Source organism: Malurus melanocephalus, unplaced genomic scaffold (genome assembly GCF_030028575.1).
Source record: "Malurus melanocephalus ecotype Western Australia unplaced genomic scaffold, MMel_1.1 scaffold_310, whole genome shotgun sequence".
Classification (NCBI taxonomy): Eukaryota; Metazoa; Chordata; class Aves; order Passeriformes; family Maluridae; genus Malurus; species Malurus melanocephalus.
In genome coordinates, this window is record NW_026623542.1 from 781,997 (window position 1) to 800,534 (window position 18,538).

The 18,538-nt window shown below is 52.0% G+C and overlaps 2 protein-coding genes across 2 annotated transcripts; one reads left to right on the top strand and one right to left on the bottom strand.

The window, feature by feature from the left end:
* Positions 1 to 1,329: 1,329 nt before the first annotated feature.
* Positions 1,330 to 4,749, top strand: LOC130580070 (ferritin heavy chain). Its single transcript, XM_057377337.1, has 4 exons — positions 1,330 to 1,587; positions 2,930 to 3,076; positions 3,526 to 3,651; positions 4,414 to 4,749. Exons 1-4 carry the CDS (start codon positions 1,477 to 1,479, stop codon positions 4,576 to 4,578), a joined length of 549 nt encoding a protein of 182 aa, XP_057233320.1. The 5' UTR covers positions 1,330 to 1,476; the 3' UTR covers positions 4,579 to 4,749.
* Positions 4,750 to 4,949: 200 nt separating this feature from the next.
* Positions 4,950 to 12,597, bottom strand: LOC130580071 (bestrophin-1-like). Its single transcript, XM_057377339.1, has 9 exons — positions 12,444 to 12,597; positions 12,201 to 12,295; positions 11,432 to 11,665; positions 10,713 to 10,867; positions 9,924 to 10,001; positions 8,367 to 8,519; positions 7,853 to 7,933; positions 7,137 to 7,288; positions 4,950 to 6,783 (listed from the first exon to the last, which is right to left on the bottom strand). The coding sequence occupies exons 1-9, from the start codon at positions 12,593 to 12,595 to the stop codon at positions 5,604 to 5,606; spliced, it is 2,280 nt and encodes a 759-aa protein (XP_057233322.1). The 5' UTR covers positions 12,596 to 12,597; the 3' UTR covers positions 4,950 to 5,603.
* Between the last annotated feature and the right edge of the window lie 5,941 nt (positions 12,598 to 18,538).

Below are 18,538 nucleotides of genomic sequence, written 5' to 3' on the forward strand. Positions count from 1 at the left end.
GATTTCAGGCCCCTTTGATAGGGAGGGGAGGGCATTACACCTTCACCTTAAACTCCTCTGTGTTGTCTAGCCTAAGGCAAATGAATTCAGGCAATGACAATGTTACACTACGCTGGTAAGGGCAGACTTTCCTTGATTCTGTATTAAAAAACCTTATCTGGATGTTCCTACTCAAGTTTTTTTTTTTTTTTTTTTTTTTACATAAGCATTTATGTGGGAGGAGATTTGAAATGTACCTGGCAGGGTTGCTGAAGCATAGGTATGACCCACGTTATCTTATAGATCTTAATTACTTGTGATGGTTAACCGACAGGAGCAGCAGAAAACCCTGAAACAAAGGCTCCCTGGTCCCTCCAGGGCGTTTGGAGTGTCTGGAAAAGTGCTCTGGTGCTGCCCTTTACCCACACACAGCACTTGTGYAGTCACGAGTGGGACACAGTGCCGGGAAGGGTCAAAGACCCGATAAAAACGTGCACAGAGAACCGGTGGGAGGAAAAAAAAAAACCCCTTTTGAGTTTAGGGTGTCAGTACATACAGGAAAAACGATTTAATCTGAGTTTTCAGGCTCAGTAAATGGTATTTCATGTGGATTTCAGCAGGAACAATGGCTTGGGGAATGCGAGTGTTGAACAGAGGCTTGGGAAAAGCCAAGATTYTGGGGGTTCAGTGATACAGGATGATTTCGGTTTAAGCAGGAGGTTTCCAGCCACTTGTACCCGATTTAAAACTTCAGAAAGTAAAATACTCCAGTGTTYGTTTGAAATTAATAACCGAAACTGAATGACTGAAGAACCCGATGTTTATTGAAAATAAATTATGGCACACATTGGGTGACTGGGCCAGCACTAAAAGCAGCTGAAATAGTCATCCCATTACCAGAAAGCTCCATTTTCAACATTTGGCCTTCAGTTTCTGGATTTAACTTGTATTTGGGGGAACTTGTTCCCCTCACGGAGAGCGCGGTCCGGCATTGGCACAAACCGCCCGGGGCAATGCCCGGAGGGATGAAGGACGTGAGACACGGTTTGGAGATGGGCTTGGCCGAGCGCTGGGCGGACTCGGTGATTTTTTGGGGGGGATTTTCCAACGCGAGCCGCTCCATCACGGGTGGCGCGCGCGCGGCGCGGGAAATGGGGCGCGCGCGSGGCGCGGGAAATGGRGCGCGCGCGGGGCGGGAAAGGGAGCGCGCGCCGACCCCGCCCCCGCGGTGGGCGTGGCCTGGGCGGGTGCTGAGTCACGCCGGGCCAGCAGAAGCACGCCGGGACGCCCCGCCCTTTCTTGGGGGCGTGGCCTGGCGCGCGGCCGTATAAAAGGCGCGTCGGCGGGCGAGCGCCCCTCACAGCGCGTCGGCGGCGGAGCGAAGCGGGTTCCTGCGTCAACAGTGCTTGGACGGAACCGGCCGCGCTCGGGCCTGCCGCGCCCCCCCATCACCACTTTCCGCATATTCACCGTAATACCCACCAGAGCACCCCAGCCATGGCAGCTCCCCCTTCTCAGGTGCGCCAGAACTACCACCAGGACTGCGAGGCCGCCGTCAACCGGCAGATCAACCTGGAGCTCTACGCTTCCTACGTCTACCTGAGCATGGTGAGGGCCGCGGGGCAGTGGGCGCGACGGGGTGAGGGAAGGGTCCTGCGAGGGATAAAGGGGCTTCACGAGGGCCTGGCCCGGCGGGGGGTTCCTGGGTGCCGGGCGGTGCCTGCGGGCCCAGCTCCTCCTCCTCCTTTTTCTCCACCTTCTCCTCCCCCCTCAGCCTCCGGGCCCGTCTGGGCCGTCCCCTGGGTGTAGGTGAGGCTCTTTTATCTCGGCTGTTCCGCGGGCCCCGTGGCCGTTGCCCTTGGCGGCCCCTTTATCAGCTCCACTCAGCGCCTCGCCGGCGACTCTGCCCTTGGGGCCGGGCTGGGTRGCGGGAGGTGCCTAATGAGGAGCTTGGCACCTTTCCCGCAGGCGTGCTCACCTCCCAGGCACGGCTTTTCCTTCAGGAATCGGTAGCAATCCGTGGTTTCCTTAGGCCCTCTGTTTACATGTCTTCCTTGGCCCGAGGCGCACGTTTTAGTTATTCCMTGACCTCTGTGCAGCAATCCTGGTGTTCTGGGCGAGCAGCGACATGGAGACTTCGTAGTGACACTGTGCTGTGTCGTGGCACGTATTTTATAGCTTTTTTTTCTATGTTAATTTGTTTCTGAGCCCTGTATTGGYGGGTGATAGTGGTGCACAAGCATCAGTCTCTTGCCTTGAACCTCCASGCTGCTGGTTTAAGAGCAGAGAATTCTGTAATAGGTTGGTAAATAATTGGCAGTTGATACAGAACTTTCCATTGAATCCTGCTTATGGTTGTTAAGGAATAAACAAGCTGTGATGTGGCTTCTAACTTCTGTTAGTTTGTTTGGCTTTTGAAAACGTACTTACTGTTGAATTCATGTTTTAGTTCCGTTCATCTTTTGTATTTTAAATGTAATACTAATTCTTTTCCCCTAAAAATAGAAAGCATTCCTTAGTCTAATTCCTGGAAAGCCTAGGGAAGCAAGGGGGCTTTATTGCAAAAGTACCTAAAAGTTCTTGGCTTGCRCTTATCTGGTGTTGCAAGTCATGACCCTGACTTGCAGTGTGCTCATTGTAAACAAGCTTGGGTAAACAAAGGGAAGATTTCTCCTTGAAAAAGGTTTTTCAAGRCTGCAGTTCAATGGCGCTCTGAACAGATATCTGTGGAGTGCCAGGGTGGTTGTTTTTCTATCTTCAGAGCTGAGTCAAGGACACAAACACCATTTATCTGTGCCCTTGGTAGGGATWCAGGTTAAAATTTAATCCTACCTGGAAAAATACAATGATAGTAAGGGGAGAGTTGTTCCACACTGCCATGCTGGCCTGGGCTTGAATTGCAGCCATCCTGAAGCAAGGGTTTTGAKCTTGTGAACTCTTTATTTTTCAGTCCTATTATTTTGACCGGGATGATGTGGCCCTGAAAAACTTTGCCAAGTACTTCCTGCATCAGTCCCATGAGGAGCGGGAGCATGCTGAGAAACTGATGAAGCTGCAGAACCAGAGGGGTGGGCGCATCTTCCTGCAGGACATCAAGGTCAGTAGTGCATTTGGGGACTGGAAGGGGTTGCATACCCCCTCACTGTGGGTTCTCTCCCAGAGGGAGCAGCAGCTGACACTGTAGAGGCACAGTAATTTGAGATGTGTAGTAATTCGATAATTGGTGCTGATGGATTAATAAAAAGTATGTATAAGGAGAGGGTGCTGAGCTCCAGTTTGTTTGCAGTGGGTTGAGGGCAGAACGAGAAGGCAAATGGTTCGTCAGTATCRTTAAATTTATAGCAGAAGTGCTTTGTGCACTGTTTGAGGAAGTGGGACTTTAAAGGTTCACTCAGTTCTGTTCTGAGAGTGCACTTCAAATTTTTGACTTTGCATAAAGGCCTAAACTTGGTCTAAACAAACTTTGAGAGTGAGTGATCTAAAGGCTTTGCACCCTGCTGGTCTGTGGGTTCTTACAGAAAAATGTCCTGTGCTTTCCCCTRCCAGAAGCCAGACCGTGATGACTGGGAGAATGGCCTGACTGCCATGGAGTGTGCCCTGCACCTGGAGAAAAACGTGAACCAATCACTGCTAGAACTGCACAAATTGGCAACCGAAAAGAACGACCCACACGTAAGTGGATGCTGAAAACCAASGTGGCTGTCCAAGGATGTGTCTTAATTGTGTGGGTTTAGGCGTGAGGTGTGTGTTCCTGATGTTGTGAAAGTTGAAAAAAAGGGTGAACTGGGGATGCAGCCCTTCCAAAGCCCTTTGGTGGACTTATTGCTGTCCTTGCAGGAGGATTTTTAAAGTGGCGAGGACCTGCTTTATTCCTTCTAGAGTGTCTGTGAACAGTCTCTATGGAGACTGTTTCTGAGGGCGTTTGAGTTGCATCTTTTTAAGGTTTTTTGTCACAAGGCTTTATTGCCACAAAATTYGGGAGTTGCTTCAGAATATTAAAAGCCCTCATGTTTCAGAACAGTGTCTGAAAACATGGAATTGTTCACAGATGGAAGTTTTTGACAAGGCTGGTTAGAGGTTGCTTAATACCAGGAAGGGATTAAGACTTGTGAGAATCCARGCACTCTTGGGAGTGTCCTGCCTCAGTTAGAGGGACTTGAGAAAACAAAACCAGAGGTGTAAATCCTCACTGCTGTGAGTTTACTGTGCAGTGGGGGAGTCTAAATCTARTAGGAGCTTCCTGCAGTGAGGAAGAGGAGAGGCTTCCCGAGCTGCTTGGCTCTGCAGGGCTCTGGAGCAAGTGAGCYTGTGTAAGCCTGGCTCACTTTGATCTTGTTTTGAAACAAAGCAAGAGGCTGCTTCCTCTCCTTTCCCTGGAGAGCCTTGGTAGGATTTCAAGCCTGAACCTAAACCTCTGGCCTCCTTTTCTTTCAGTTGTGTGATTTCATCGAGACCCATTACCTGGATGAGCAGGTGAAAGCCATCAAGGAGCTGGGTGACCATGTGACCAACCTGCGGAAGATGGGGGCCCCCAAATACGGCATGGCAGAGTATCTCTTTGACAAGCACACCCTYGGGGACTGTGACAATAACAGCTGAAGCCTTGCCAAGAGCCATGCTGTGGGTTTCAGTGGGACTCCTACTTACTGTCCAGCCATGCATGCAGCTTCAGCTACCTAGATAAACAGTTCCATACTCTGTACCAAATATCCCCCCTTTCTGTTTGTGTTTTATGTACTGCCCTCCAGCCAATAAAGTGACTTGGTTCAAGCTGGCTTTTCCTGTTTAGTTTGGAGGGAGAGCAGGCAGCTGTAGTGAAAGCAGTGGGAGGTCAATTTGCCGTGTGACATGGGGGATTTGCAGCTGCTGCTGAAGGCAGAAGTAGAAAAACCTCAGTGATTTCTTTAGAAATTCCTTGCAGGGAACTAAAATGAGGAAATGAAACCAAAGTCTTGAGCTTGAGCCTCGCYTTTATTTTCTGACGGTAGGCAGTARAAGTCAGCTGAGTGGTGACTGCTGCCATCCAGCTTTCTCTGAGCACTGTCAGATCCTTGGCAGGGGGGATGTGGAACTTCAGAGGAAGCAATGTGCTGGGCAGATGCTGCAGCTGCCTGTGCTGGTTGGTGGGCCCTTACCCTGCCTTATTCCAGTACTTTCCCAGTACTGGAAATTATCAGCCAGACAGGCTTGGAAAAAGCACTGTGGGTCTGCATCACACATGATGTGACTTGCTTCAGTCCCTTACTTTCCCTGGAATATCTTGCTAGGAATGCAAGTCCTGCCTGAGACTTGGAAGCTCAAGTTCTCATTCTTGCTGTGAGGAGGAGGGAAGTATCCACATTAACCGTGCTCCTGTTCGGGGCTACGCCTGCCTGGTCAGGCTGGTGCCTGTAATCCTTAGGACTCAAAAGTTTTGCTCATTTGCTAAAAATGGGGGTTTTTAGTGCTTCTGTTCTTGTTGCAACATGAGTTGTGCCTGCTACTGTAGGTGAGGCCAGGAGCAGTGTGTCCTTAGTGCTGGTTTTAGCCCAGGCCGGGCTCCAGCTGCGTGTCCAGCACTTCTGTTTGGGTGAGTGCCAGGAGTGAGGATAAGGCACATATCCCATGGATCCATGGGCTGTCCTTTAGCTGTACTGATCCACCTGCTCCTCCCCTGGGCTTTCACTGGCCTCCAGGATCACCTCCATCAGCCCCACGTAGTCACCCTCAGCTAGCGAGATGCCAGAATCATTGGGGGATGGACTCTCCGCTCTCCTGGGCTCTTTTGGAGCTGGGGTGTTAGTGCTTCCATTCCCAGTGTCTCTCGTGTTCCTGGAAACCTCTGGATGCTGGTCTGGAGTGCTGGCTGCATCTTCCAAACTCAGGCTGCGAGCCTCAGGGCCCAGGTTGCCCTTGTGGGACCTCTCCAGCACTGGAGACGTGACAGGAGTGAAGGAGAAGCAGAGGGAGGTGCTGCCTCCGGGGGTTTTGTTACTGGGAGTGTGAAAGGCACTGGAATGCTCCGAATTGGGAGTGGCCGAGGCYGTGCTCTCCAGGTTTAGCCAAGGTGGGCGAGAGGCTCTGGAACTCTTCAGGCTCTTGAAGCTGCCTTGCTTCTCATGCTCRGGGGACTCTGCCAGGAAGGGGAATTTTGGGCTGTTGGATGCTGTGGACCGTGCTCCCGGGCTTCCCGTGGTGGCAGCTTCCCTGGAGCCGCYCTTTCCTTCTTCTACTGTCACAGCCATGGAGTCGGGACCTTTGCTCCTCTCTGTGGGCCAAACAAAGGTTTCCTTTGCAGCAGAGCCCAGGGAGCTCTGGCTCTTGTCCACATCGCTGGCCCTGGAAGGGGAGGCGTTGACGATGACATCCCGAAGGGAAGTGGAGCACGCGGCGATGCTGGAGAGCGCCGGCGGCTTCTTGCGCCCTKGGCGTCGGGAGGGGAAAATCATGGGGATGGAGCTGATGGGCGTCTGGGGAGCGCTGTAGAAACCAGGCCTCTCATAAAAGGGGGTGGACATGAAGGCATCAAACTCCCTCAGTTTTCCCTCTTCGCTGTCCCACTGCTCCTGGGAGTCTCCCCTTGGCTGATTGATGCCRCAAGGGCTCCCGGCCTTGCCCATGTCGTGGTAGGTGTAATGGGAGAAGGGCGATGCCGGATCTCCTCGCCGGCGCAGCAGGTTCATCCGGGAAGAGGACCTGGAGAAGTTCGGGGACTGGACACCCAGGAGGCGGCTCAGGTGTCCCAGCAAGGGAGTGGAGTGGTTGGCCTCCTCGTTCTCTTTAATCTGCTCCAGGGGCTGGAACTCCATCTCTTCCTTCTGCATGCTGGAAAAGGCAAAGCGGGCTGTTATGCAGCCACTGAGGGAGGGGGGGATCTGGAGAGGCTGGCAGCACTGGGAATGCTGCAGGCAGCACTGGGAATGCCACTGGAGCACTGGGAATGCCACTGGCAGAACTGGGAATGCTGCTGCCAGTGGCAAATCTCTCCCTGTATTATCATTAGATATTAGCCTCCCCAGATGGATGCTCATTACACAAGTGAATGGGGAGAAGAGGACAGAGTTATCCTTTTCCATGGAGGATGCTGGCTGTTGTGGATGAGCCTAAAAGCTCTTCATGTATTATATCCCGCACAAGACCTGATCCAGGTGTTGTCACACCCATGTCCCTGCACCCACCTGATGTCAAAAGTGGAGCCCAGGAAGGACGGGCGCTTGTACTCGGCGGTGGCTGCGGTGTAGGGAGGCTGGGGATCAGGCTCGTTCCAGTACAGATCCTTCTCCAGGATGGGTAAATCCTGGTGCATCTCATCCACTGCCATCAGGGAGACCTGCGGGGGACAGCAGGAATGTCACACAGGAATGTCACACGGGGTCAGAAGCCTCTTGTGTGTCAGAATGCAAGGCTGGTGGAAGCAGTGCAGCAGGGAAGCTGGGCAAGTGGCTGGGGTTGCTGTGGTTTCCTGTCACTCGGGTTCTCATACACAGATTTGATTAATTGGAATGAAAATRATGCTGAAGGAGACAGGAAAGCAACAGGCTGAGTGGGATAGAAGGGCTGGGGGTGCAGAGTTATTCAATGGCAGAAAGTGGAGGCGGCAGTTTTAGATGGACACAGGGTAGGAAAGCCAAGGAGAAGCAGGAATTATTTCATTCAAAAGCAGGTGAGGCCTGAAATGAGCAGCCTAGATCCATATGGCAGAGCATGGACTGAAGCTGCAGTTGGCCCCTGTGTACATGCCAAAAGCCCCAAATTCCCTGGTGTGGATTGGGGGGATCTCTCCCATCGCAGGTAGGGAGGTGGGGGCAGAGGTGTCACAGGAGAATTGGGTCACTGTCCTGCCTCTGTGTTCCTCCCAGGTGGGGTTCACATGGAGGATCTCCCTCCTCTTTACCTGCAGGTTCCTGTCGATCAGCCAGTTGGCTTCAAAGTCATCATCATCCTCCCCAAAGGGGTTGATGAGTTGCTCAGCCACCTGCATGTGGAGAGCACACAGCAAAGGTCACCAYTGTCACCCCKGCCCCTTTCCCTGCAGGRAGAAGTTAGGYAYGATGTCCCTTGAATTCCAAGCCATRTTTTTCCTCCCAAAAGGGGGTGGGTTAAAAGTGRAGGCACCCCAGGGGCTGGGAGACAATTGAATTCATAATTCCTCCCTGCTCACACAGCCCTACTGCAACTCCAGCCTCTTTTCCCCAAACCAACCAGACCAAAGCTTAGGAAAGGTGAAGCTCATGTCYAGAATGAGACAYTTGGAAAATAAGAAAGTCCTGGCAYWTCCCTCRGCCCCTCTTGGCTTCCCRTTGTTGCCCACAGATCAGAGAATACAGCTGGGTTCCTGCTGAGCTCACACTGGGAAAAACCCTTGGCTGGGCTGGATTCCAGCTCCAGCCATGTTTYCTTGGACTTACCTTTAACCAGCCAGCATAGAAGAAGAATTGCAGAAATGTAAAAACGGGCACAAAGAGATCCAGCTCGTGTCCAGGATATGCTTTCTCTGGATCCAGGAATTGCCTCCCGATCAGACAGGCCAGGAAGAAGCTGTAAACAGCCACGGTCACCACCTGGGAAGGATGCCAAGGGACACATCAGGGCAGCGTGAGTTCCCAGCATCTCCACCCCACACAAGCCAGGCTCTGTAGCCTCTGGAAAGCCTTGGATTCAGTTSTGACACACTTATTGCAGGAGGATGCATTTCCCTGCAGAAAGCTTCAGATATTGCCTTTTCCCTTCAGCTTTTATGGCTGTGTGCCATTCCATGCTGTCCCTGGARTGACATCTGTGCAGGTGTCACAGGCCAGTGGCAGCAGCGAGCACGAGACATCCTGGATGGGCTGGAAGCTGTCTCGTGGCTCAGTCCATGCTGACAGGCTGCTTCCAAGTCCGGGAAGGAAGCCCTGGCATTGCTATTCCTTCCTTTCTGCTCCTCATGCTGAGCTTTTTTTAATATTTGCCTACCCYGATTTCAGGCTATGCTGAGCTTTGTGCTTTTCCCTGTCACCACAGGACTGGAAACTTCCCCTTTTCAAGTWAAAACTAACCAAGACTCTCACATGATCCTTGATACAAAGGGGTTCAAAACAGGMATAGGCTTTCCTAAGGTGTTCCCTGTTAACCTCCAGTGCTGCTGGAGGAGCAGCAGCTCCTGTTTCATGGTGAAGGGCATCCAAGTTATCTGAGCAGCTGGATTGCAGGAGACAAAGGAGCAAGGTGGTGCCAAAGTGTCTGCCTGGGCTGTTGAACAGCTGAGTACCTGCCTGGCACAGCCTTCCTGGGATCTTGCCTGGGATGTGATCCCTGCAGGGAATGGGTCTGTGTGTTCCRTGTTTTCCATGGATCTGGGTGGATTTGTTGCCCCTGGACAGAGGTTGTTTCTGGAGAGGTGGATGTGTCTGAGTTAGGGAAAGGAGGCTGGGCTGAGCTACCCATGGAAGGGAGATGGTGTGTGCAGGTGGGAGGGAGGGATTCAAGAGTATCCTGCATTTTCCATGGGTGGGTCAGGTATGSAGYACTYCTGCAAAGACAGGCTGAGAGAACTGGGGTTGTTCAGCCTGGAGATGGGAAGGTTTTGGGGAGGCTGTGGCCCTCCAATTCCTTAAGAGAGCTTATGGAAAGGAGRGAGAGGGACTTTTTACAYAGGCACAAGGAACAATGGTTTTAAACTGATAGAAAGCAGGTTTAGATTAGATATGAGGAAGGAATTCTTTACTAAGAGGGTGTGAGGCCCTGGCATRGATTTTCCAGAGAAACTGTGGCAGCTCCATYCCTGGAAGTGTCYAAGRCCAGGCTGGACAGGGCTTGGAGCAGCCTGGGAYAGTGGAAGGTGTCCCTGCCCAGGGCAGGGGTGGGACTGGATGRTCTTTAAAGGCCYTTTCGAAGCCAAAYCATTGCAGGGCTGCAGGYGTGGGTRTAAATGGGGCTGTGYCCAGGCAGTGGTGGAGCAATGGGTGTGGGGATTCCCTTCTCACCTGGGTGTAGACCAGGGGGATGCTGATCCAGTCGTATCCGTAGAGTTTCCCGCACTGGCTGCGCAGGGTGTTGAGCTCCTGCAGTGGGGAGAAGCAATGGTCTGTCAGGATTAACTTCCCACTTCCTTGCTGGGCATGCATTCCTCTCTGGCACCGCTGTCCTTCACTGCTCCAGCCCTTTCCCTGCTGCTGATGCCTCCTCTGGAAAGGGGGCTCAGTCTCAGCCTTGGAGGAACTCCCTGCTGTCTCCCCCTGAGCCCAAGATCCCWTTTTAGCTCACTGCACAGCAGAGTTGCCCCTCACAAAACGAGCAGCCAACAGGTGAGGCAAAGAATGCCCTCAGGAGCAGCCATTTCTCTCTCCTGTCTATAGATAAATACCCCAGAGGGAGATCTCTCTCTCTCTCTCTGGGCAGATGAATCTTGCTCCAGGCAACAGAAAGCACGTGATTTTCTCTGCACATGAATACCAAGAAGGATGAGCTGCTCCAGAGCCTTTTTCTGTGCAGCTGGGCAGGGATTGTTGCCAGGTCTTGCCTGTGGAGCATGGCCTGTTGCMCAAAACTATCTAACAGTTTTTAATAGCAAAGTTTTCTACAGAAYCTCAGTTGCTGAGGATGTTTTTGACCTCTCCTAGTCTCTTCCAGATCCATGCTTCCTTGTGGCTTTCCTTCTGGATCCCAGAGACCTCCACTGGTATTGGCTGCCCTGAAGTGTGTCCAGGACCTGTGTGATGGTGTCTCCCATTCCCCAGGATCTCAAAGAGTTTCCTGTCCCCTCTGTCACTCACATTCAGGATGCCTTGGAGCAGCACGCTGTCCCGGATCCTCCCGTCATTCCTTGCCTTCACAGCCAGGTTGGAGAACCACACACACGGAATCCAGAACTTGTTGTGGGGGGAATTCAAGCTCTCAAACTTCTTGTGCTCTTCTGGTGTCATGAGGCCTGGGTGGGAAAGAGGGATGACTGATGGGAGAAGGATGGACAAAGAGGGCAGGAGGAGCTGAATGAAAACATCTGAATACTCGGGTGGGTGCCTCGGCTCACCCTAAAAAATCACGGGAAAGATTCAGAGCTTTGGGAGACATGCAAAGGGAAAATCTCCTTGTTAAAACATTGAGTCACAAAGGTGGGATAATGGGATTTCACTTTGGATGTCTGCAGCAGATCAGATCAGAGCCAGCAGGGAGATAAAACACTGCTGGGCTGTCCATAGACACTTGTTGAGAATGGGATCATTTGTGTCCCTGAAGTGCCATTTTTTTTAGGACAACAGTGTCACATGGAGATATTGCCAAGGGAGCCCAGAAGATGTGGGCTGAACATCGGGCTGAACCCAGACTGGGAAATGCTGCACCTTGAGGAGCATCTCCAAGAGGATTCAGGGAGCCCAGCAGCTCAGCTCAGACACCTGGGGCTCAAATTCCCACCCACCCTGAGGGAGCAGCACYACCCCACTTGCAGAGAGCCTTTCCCAAGGCTCCATGCCCCAAGAGGAGCGGGACTGACCTGCCCTCACCACGTGCTCCATGCTGGGGAAGCGCTTGTAGACGGCGGTGCTGACAGAGCGCAGGATCAGCACACTGACCAGGTTGCTGTAGCGCATCAGGGTGCGGCGCAGGAGCCTCCCGTACTCATCCTCACCATCCACGTTGCAGGACACCAGGTTCATGATCCGGTCTGGCCACGGGATGCTCTCGTACTGAGCCCACCAGCGGGACACCACCAGCGCCACGTAGAAACCTGGAGGGGAGCTGAGAGAGTCAGGCATCCAAAAACTGCTAAAAACTGCTTCTTTCTCTTCTCCTACTCAGGGATGTTTCTCCTCATACAGTTCAGTCCTCCATGCTAAAAGGACTCTGGATTTCATATTTTGCTTCATAGAATCACAGAATAGATTATGTTGGAAAGGATCTTAAAGATCGTCTCATTCCAACCCCCTGCTGTGGAAAGGGATGCCTTCCACTAGCCCAGGCTGCTGAGAGCTCCATCCAGCCCAGCCTTGAAAACTTCCAGAAATGAGGCAGCCACAAGTTTCTTGGGTGTATTTGATGCCATTTGGAGCCTGCCCTCCTGGCAGAACCCAGAGCATGCAGTGCCAGCCATGTGCTGGGGGACACACACAGCTGTGATATGAAATAATCCATCTGAGGAGTTTTACAAAGGCAGAGGGAGGGATCAGCTCAGGGAATCCTGCCTGCCTGCAGAGCTCTACCAAACCAGGGAGAAGAAACGCTGTCCCATTCCCCTCCCTGCTGGATTCCAGGCAGCTCCTTACCCAGCACGAAGGACACAGGGATTAGCTCGGCGTAGCTGTTGCAGTACAGTGCCAGCTTCTCAAACATCAGCCTTTGGCTCTCGCTCAGGATCAGCCTAAAAGGGACAAACAGAAGCAGTTCTCYCTCTCCCTGCTCTCTCTCCCTTCTCCCTCCTGTGAACAGAGCCTGTCCAACAGGATCCCTGCCCCAGTCCCGTGTTTGTCCCTTGTCCTGCTCAAGGCTGTGGCTGTGCAGGTGCTCACCTGTAGACAAGGCTGATGGTGAAGTAGAGCGAGATGAAGATCAGGAACTCAGAGTAGAGCAGTTTGTAGATGCTGCCTTTCCAYTGGAGCAGGAGCTGGGAGAAGGTGCCCAGGCGGGCGTCAGCCACACGGTTGGTGTAGGTCACTGTCATCGCAGCTCCTGGGRGGCACACGACAAGCAGGGCTTGGAGCTTGAGCAGGACAAGGACACAGAGACATCCCAAGTGTCCCACCAAGCAAGATGGAAAGGAAGGAGCAAACAGAATGAACTGAGATCAAAAGACAGGTAGGATGAAGGCAGTGGCACCGAGAACCAGGAGGAAATGGATGGCAGGCAATTAATTTAATGAGTTTCAAATCTTTTCCCTGTCCTCAAGCTGCACCAGAGCTGGTTACAGTGACAAGGATGTATTTTCTGGTGGATCCCTCTGTTTTTAATGTTGGATTGTCAGTATTCAAGTGGGGCTGGTTGGTTGGAGAGGACAGAGCCCTCTTCATCCCCTTCCACAGAACATTTGTGTAAGATTAATCTCGGGTCACAAACTCCAAGTGATTGCCAGTGTGTTTCCTTGGCAATTCAGACATATGTGACATGGTTGGCCTAAAAAAAAAAAAAGGCACTTTGGGGTCATTGGGGTCATATCCCAGTGATTTTCTTAATACAGTTTTTGTTCCAAATATGTTTCTGTAAACCTACTTGCTGGGAAGCATCTTCCAGGAATACTGCTGGGAAAAAAAAATCCAAACAAAAAACAAACAAACCAACCCAAAGGCAAGGAAAAAAACCCRGAAAGATTTCTTGGGACTGATCCAGATGAAGGCATCCCAACAGGGATGGACTCTGCCAGTCCTAATCCTGCAGGCAGAGCAGCCTTCCCTGCTGGAAATCTGCGGGATGGAGTTTGGCCAGGCTCACAGGGCCCAAATTCCAGCAGCTCCACCTCCCCTCTCCGTCAACCATATGTTGCACAATAAATCACAGTGGATGAAAAAAAGGCATTCAGGCTCCTGAAATGCTCCCCAGGCATGCAGCATCCCCACTTCACATCTAGTCTAACTTGCATAAATAATTCTTTATAATCAATTAGTAATCATAGCTATATTTGTACAAACCTGAATTCATTAAAAAAAACAACCCAACAAAMAAGAAGACACCCGGGTTACCCAGGCCACGCAGATTGGTGAATGATTCCTTGGGTTAGAAATAATTATCCAGCGTGAAACTATTGGTATTTCTAAATCCTAACATGTCACCAGGCACTGCTATTTACCAGAGTAATMATGTTAATGATTGTGGGGCTCTTCCCTGAACGATGGGGATGGAGAAGCACTTCAAGGGACAGCTCACACCCTGCAGCAGCTGMAGGCAGGTAAATTTGGGCAATTTTCCCAAATGTTCCTCATTTAAACACCTCTGGGAAAGACTCACACTGAGGTGGGGACAGTTCAGGTCCCAGTGAGCTGCTGCTGTGAAGGACACCAGCAAAATCTGGATTTTTGGCTATTTCAACCAAGCAGCATCTTTGTCCTGGGTTTGGCTTTTTGGTGCTGCTCCTCCTTTGGGTTTCCCTSTCACAACTCAGGTCCCTGAGTCCCCCCTTGAGGGTGATACAGAGGAGCAGAGCTGTCCCTGTCCCCAGCTGCACAAATGCCCATTTCACTAAATCCTCTCCTCTGATTTCTGGGYACAGGACTTGGAAGAGTGGGTTTTAACTGCCCCAGAAGCTGCACACRAGCTGTCCAGAAGAGAAATGCATGCCCAAAAAAACCCCATACATTTTTGGGGCCTCTTACATAAAGCTGCCTCTTTTCTCTGAGCTTTGGGGCTCAGAAGCACTCAKGGAGATTCTTCGTTGCGTAATTCAAATACAGATTCACTTTTTTACCAAAGAAGGCAAACTCCAGCTCTTGTCCATGTAAATAATGGATGTCGCCCACCTCTACTCTGTTCTGCTCCCGTGTGGGATACGGGGGCTTCTCCCAATGCTTTTCCCTCCAGTCCTGAATGGTTAAGGCACCTTCCTGCCCACCTGCCAGCCTCTGCTGGGCTGCTCTGGGATGTCACTGGGCAGCTGGCACGTTCCATTTGGGGCTGAGGTCCATTTGGGGTGGGACTGGCACACCGGAGTCAGGATGGGCAGGAAGAGCCCACCACCCAGGGAGCTGCTGCCTGCATCCCCCTGCTCATCCCTCTGGACTAACCAGCACACCTGCAAGTCAACTGACCTGGAATTCAATTGTGGGAGCCCACAGCAAGCGAGATTTGGGGACATCAGGTGCATGACACTCCACAAACAGACACGAGCAGGCATCGCAGAGACGGACAGCGAGCAGACAGAGGGATGGAGGAAGAGGAGCTCACGGACAGGCASGAAGAGGGATCTCTGGAGGAGAGAGTGATCCCCTGCTGCTATCAGGAGGACCAGATACTCACAGTCATGGGCTCCTGAGCCGCGCTGGAGGCTGGCGAGCTTTGGTCCCGCACGTGTCCCCGCTGGGTCCTTTGTGGCCCGGGCCACCTCGTGCCCCCTTGGCTCATGGGGGGATTGGGCCTGCCCCACACGGTGTGCTAAGAGCCTGAGACCCACTTGGGAGCTGCAGCCGGTCACTTGATGCCGTAATCCCTGCTCATTACAAAAGAGACTCTGTTGTCTTTTGCCCCGTTCCCTCCTAATCTTCTGAGTAAGCCCTGCGTGTTTATAGAGGCGGCCGGAGGAGGGGGAGGCAGGGCTGGCTGCTCCGCTGCTGCTAACTCCTGGCACAGCCATGGTGGCTGCCAGAAGAGAGGCATTTTTCCTCTAATTCTTTCCTGTTTGGTCCCTCTCTCCGTGCCACAGTCTTACAGGAACCCCAGGAGATTACRCAGAGCTGGAATTTTCCACCGAGGCTGTGAAACGCGGCGCGCTCGGGGGCTGCCCTCTCGTCCCTAGGTCAGTGAAATGCCTGGTCTCTCACAGGATGTTTCCCTGTCCTCCCTCACTGTCCCTGGATGAGTTTGCCACCTCTTCCAGCTGTGCTTTGGATGCTGGCGATTTCCAGTCTGACATTGGCTCTCCAAGATTTTTCCCACGTGCTCACTTTTTTTTCCTCTTGCCTCTCCAGCAGTGCTTGGGAGCTGTCACTGTTCTTCCTTGAATGTCATTTTGGGAAACATTGGTCCTTGCCTTGCCCTCAAACTCCCACCAAGCCAGAGAACTTCTTCCCTCTGCCTCAGTCCCTTTTCTGCTCCCAAACCATCCCTCTCAATTGTGAGCATCCTTCTCTTCCATCACCTGCTGTCAAGTGTTTAGGACGTTCCCCTTCCATGAGGCTCTGAATCAAAATCTTTTCTTACTGACCTTCCATCATTTTCTTACTGGTTTTCCATCATTTAGGCAGCTGTTGGACACTGTGGAGAGGGAGYAGAGGTCTGCTCCTTGCAGGTAAGAGCAGCTGGAGATCCTGTAATAACCAACTTTCTCTTGTGCTTTTGTCTTTGACACTTATTTCACATCTACAGTTGGGATCGATTTGTCCCAGCTGTAGTTTTCTCCTTCCTGTGGCKGATCCTAGACAAAGAGAGGGGCTCRTTTCACTGCTCCTCTGGGGCAGGTGCTGCCTGGCATCTGTCTGATGTGGGATTGCTGGTGCAGTCCTGGGAATCGCTGTCAGGGGTGGGGAGATCATATTTAAAAAGTAGAATTCAGTGCTCTATGGAAGGGGGATGAGAGCAGGGAGACCCTCTCTGAAGGGAATGTTGTCCACGTCCAGGGAAGTATCAGGTGGACAGATGTTGAGTGTTTCAGTGCCTGAACCCTCCCACTCACGACAGGGTGACAAAAATGCTTCATTTGAGACATTTKCTGGAGCTGTTGGGAGCGGTTTGGGTGTTTCTGGGGGCATGGAACAACCCCCTGAGTGTGCTGCTGTTTGTGGAGGGATGTGCTGGCATCTGGGGACCTCTGCTGCCCTCCTCCGAGAGCAGCTCTGCTGGCAGCTCGTGTGCTCCACAGTTGCCCTTGGGACAGCAGGAAATATGTGTGGAATTTAATATTAAATAACTGAGGGGCTCCCAGCGTGGCAGCTTGGATCCCTTTCCACATCCCCCTGAGGGAGAGGATGGTCTGAAAGGCTGCCTTGCTCGGAAGCAGGACATGCTGACATCCATGCTCAGCCTCCCAGCCCTGGAATCATCCTTGTTCTCTCCATGTTGAAGATGCAGAGGTTCAATTGCTGTGCTGGGAGATGAATCCCTGTTTTGGSAATGCCAAAGGGCCACTCTCAGTGCTGACTTAGCTGGCTGGGAAAGGCACAATGCCCTCCCTGCTGTCTCCCAGAGAACAGTGTTTTTAGGGGCAGTGGGTCCCAAAGCTTGATGAAATCCCTTTCCCTTCTCCAGTTTCAGCGCTGGGATAGACACAGAGGCAGCTGGCATCAGGGGTGTCTCTCAAAATTACTTTMTTCCCTGGAATCTGACGTAATGTTAAAAAAATAAAGTGGGAACTGTCTGGRGATATGCTGTTTTTCAGGGACAGGATTGACTCAGAGGTTTGAGCTAAGCCAGGAATGTTTGAAGAGGACCCTGCAGTGCTCTCTGAGGACCCTCAGGCTTGTTCCCCTAATGCTACAGAATTCCTCACTTATTCTGTGCCATCCTGGATTGTCCTGGGAGCTGAGGGTGCCTGTCCTGTGCCAAGCTCTTAATCTCCATCTGATCCTCTGCATTTTATTTTTAGGGGCTTGGATGCTGACMAAAATCTTCCTTTTCCTCTGATTCAAGTGTCAGCATGAAAATGAGGGAAGGGTCCTTAGCAAGGTCTCCCTTAGGAATCGTGGTGAGGATTAGGTGCCAAAGGGAGGATCAAACGTGCTGCTGCTGGAAATCAGAGATCCTAGAGCCAGAGATCCCAGAGGAGCCTTGCAGCCAGCTGAGCAAACATGTGGCACAGCCAGGAGGGGGTGGAGGGAGYCTGGAGTKTYAGACCATTTGTTTTCATYCTCCTTTCCATGGCAATAACATCCRGTTTGAGTTTGCTGGGTAAGGGGTGTCAGCAGGTCAGATCCTTCTTTCCAAGCTCAGAGATAATCCCTGTTCTTCCTTCCCTTCCCAGATTCCGTCTGGCTTTCTTTTGTCTTTTTCCTTTCTCCTCTCTTCTCCTCCCTCCTTTCCCTWTTCCTTTCCCCTTTTCTTTCTCGTCATTTCCTTTCTTTGTCATTTCCATTTCCTTTCCTTGTCCTTTTATTTCCCCTTTCCTTTCCTTCTTCTCTTCTGGGAAGAAGAGGGGAGCACAYGCCCCTCTCCCTTTGTGACAAGTCACTTCTGCATGTGGCTGGGATTCAGCATCTCCAGCACAACCCCTCTCAAAGCTTCCTGTCAGCACTATCAGTTCTCATCCTTCCTGCTTTTCTTGGCTCCTRGAAGCACTTCTACCTTTCTAATCCAAGGACCCTCTGTTGCTGCCAGCCAAGCCTCGGGAGTTAATAATTACAAAGACTAATCACTTCTGGTGCTGCCTTGCCGAGCTGAAGATCTTTCCCCTCCTCCCAAAAGTTCCTTGAAGATAGCAAAGGTTGCAGCCAGCGACACAAACATCCCGGACACTCGGTTCCCAGACCTCAGAGCATGGGCTTGGCCCGTGCCATATCCGTGGATCCAGGGCAATGGCAAGGTAGGATGTGATGGGAAATGTCCTCTGAGGGTGGCCTGCGAGGGCAGGGGCAGTTTTTTRCTTCAATGGAGACACTCACCAAAAATCCCAGTGCTGTCAATCCAGAAGTGGCTATGGGATCTGCTGTGGAACACTGCAGGGGTTTGCCTGTTGGGTTCCAGCCCAGCGCTCTCCTTGAATGCTGAGTTTAAAAACCCTGGACAATCAGCAGCCCTTCTCACCCCATCCTTGCATATTGTCCCTTGTTTACATCCCAGGTTTCCCCTCTGTATTGGGTCTGTGTGGCAGTTTTAGTAGCGGGGGGGCTACAGGGAAGCAGAGATCCATCTGCACCCCATGGAGGAGCCAACGATGGAGCAGGGTCCTGGCAGGACATGTGGAGAGAGGAGCATGGGCTGGAGCAGGTCCTGGCAGGACGTGTGGAGAAAGGAGCCTGGGCTGGAGCAG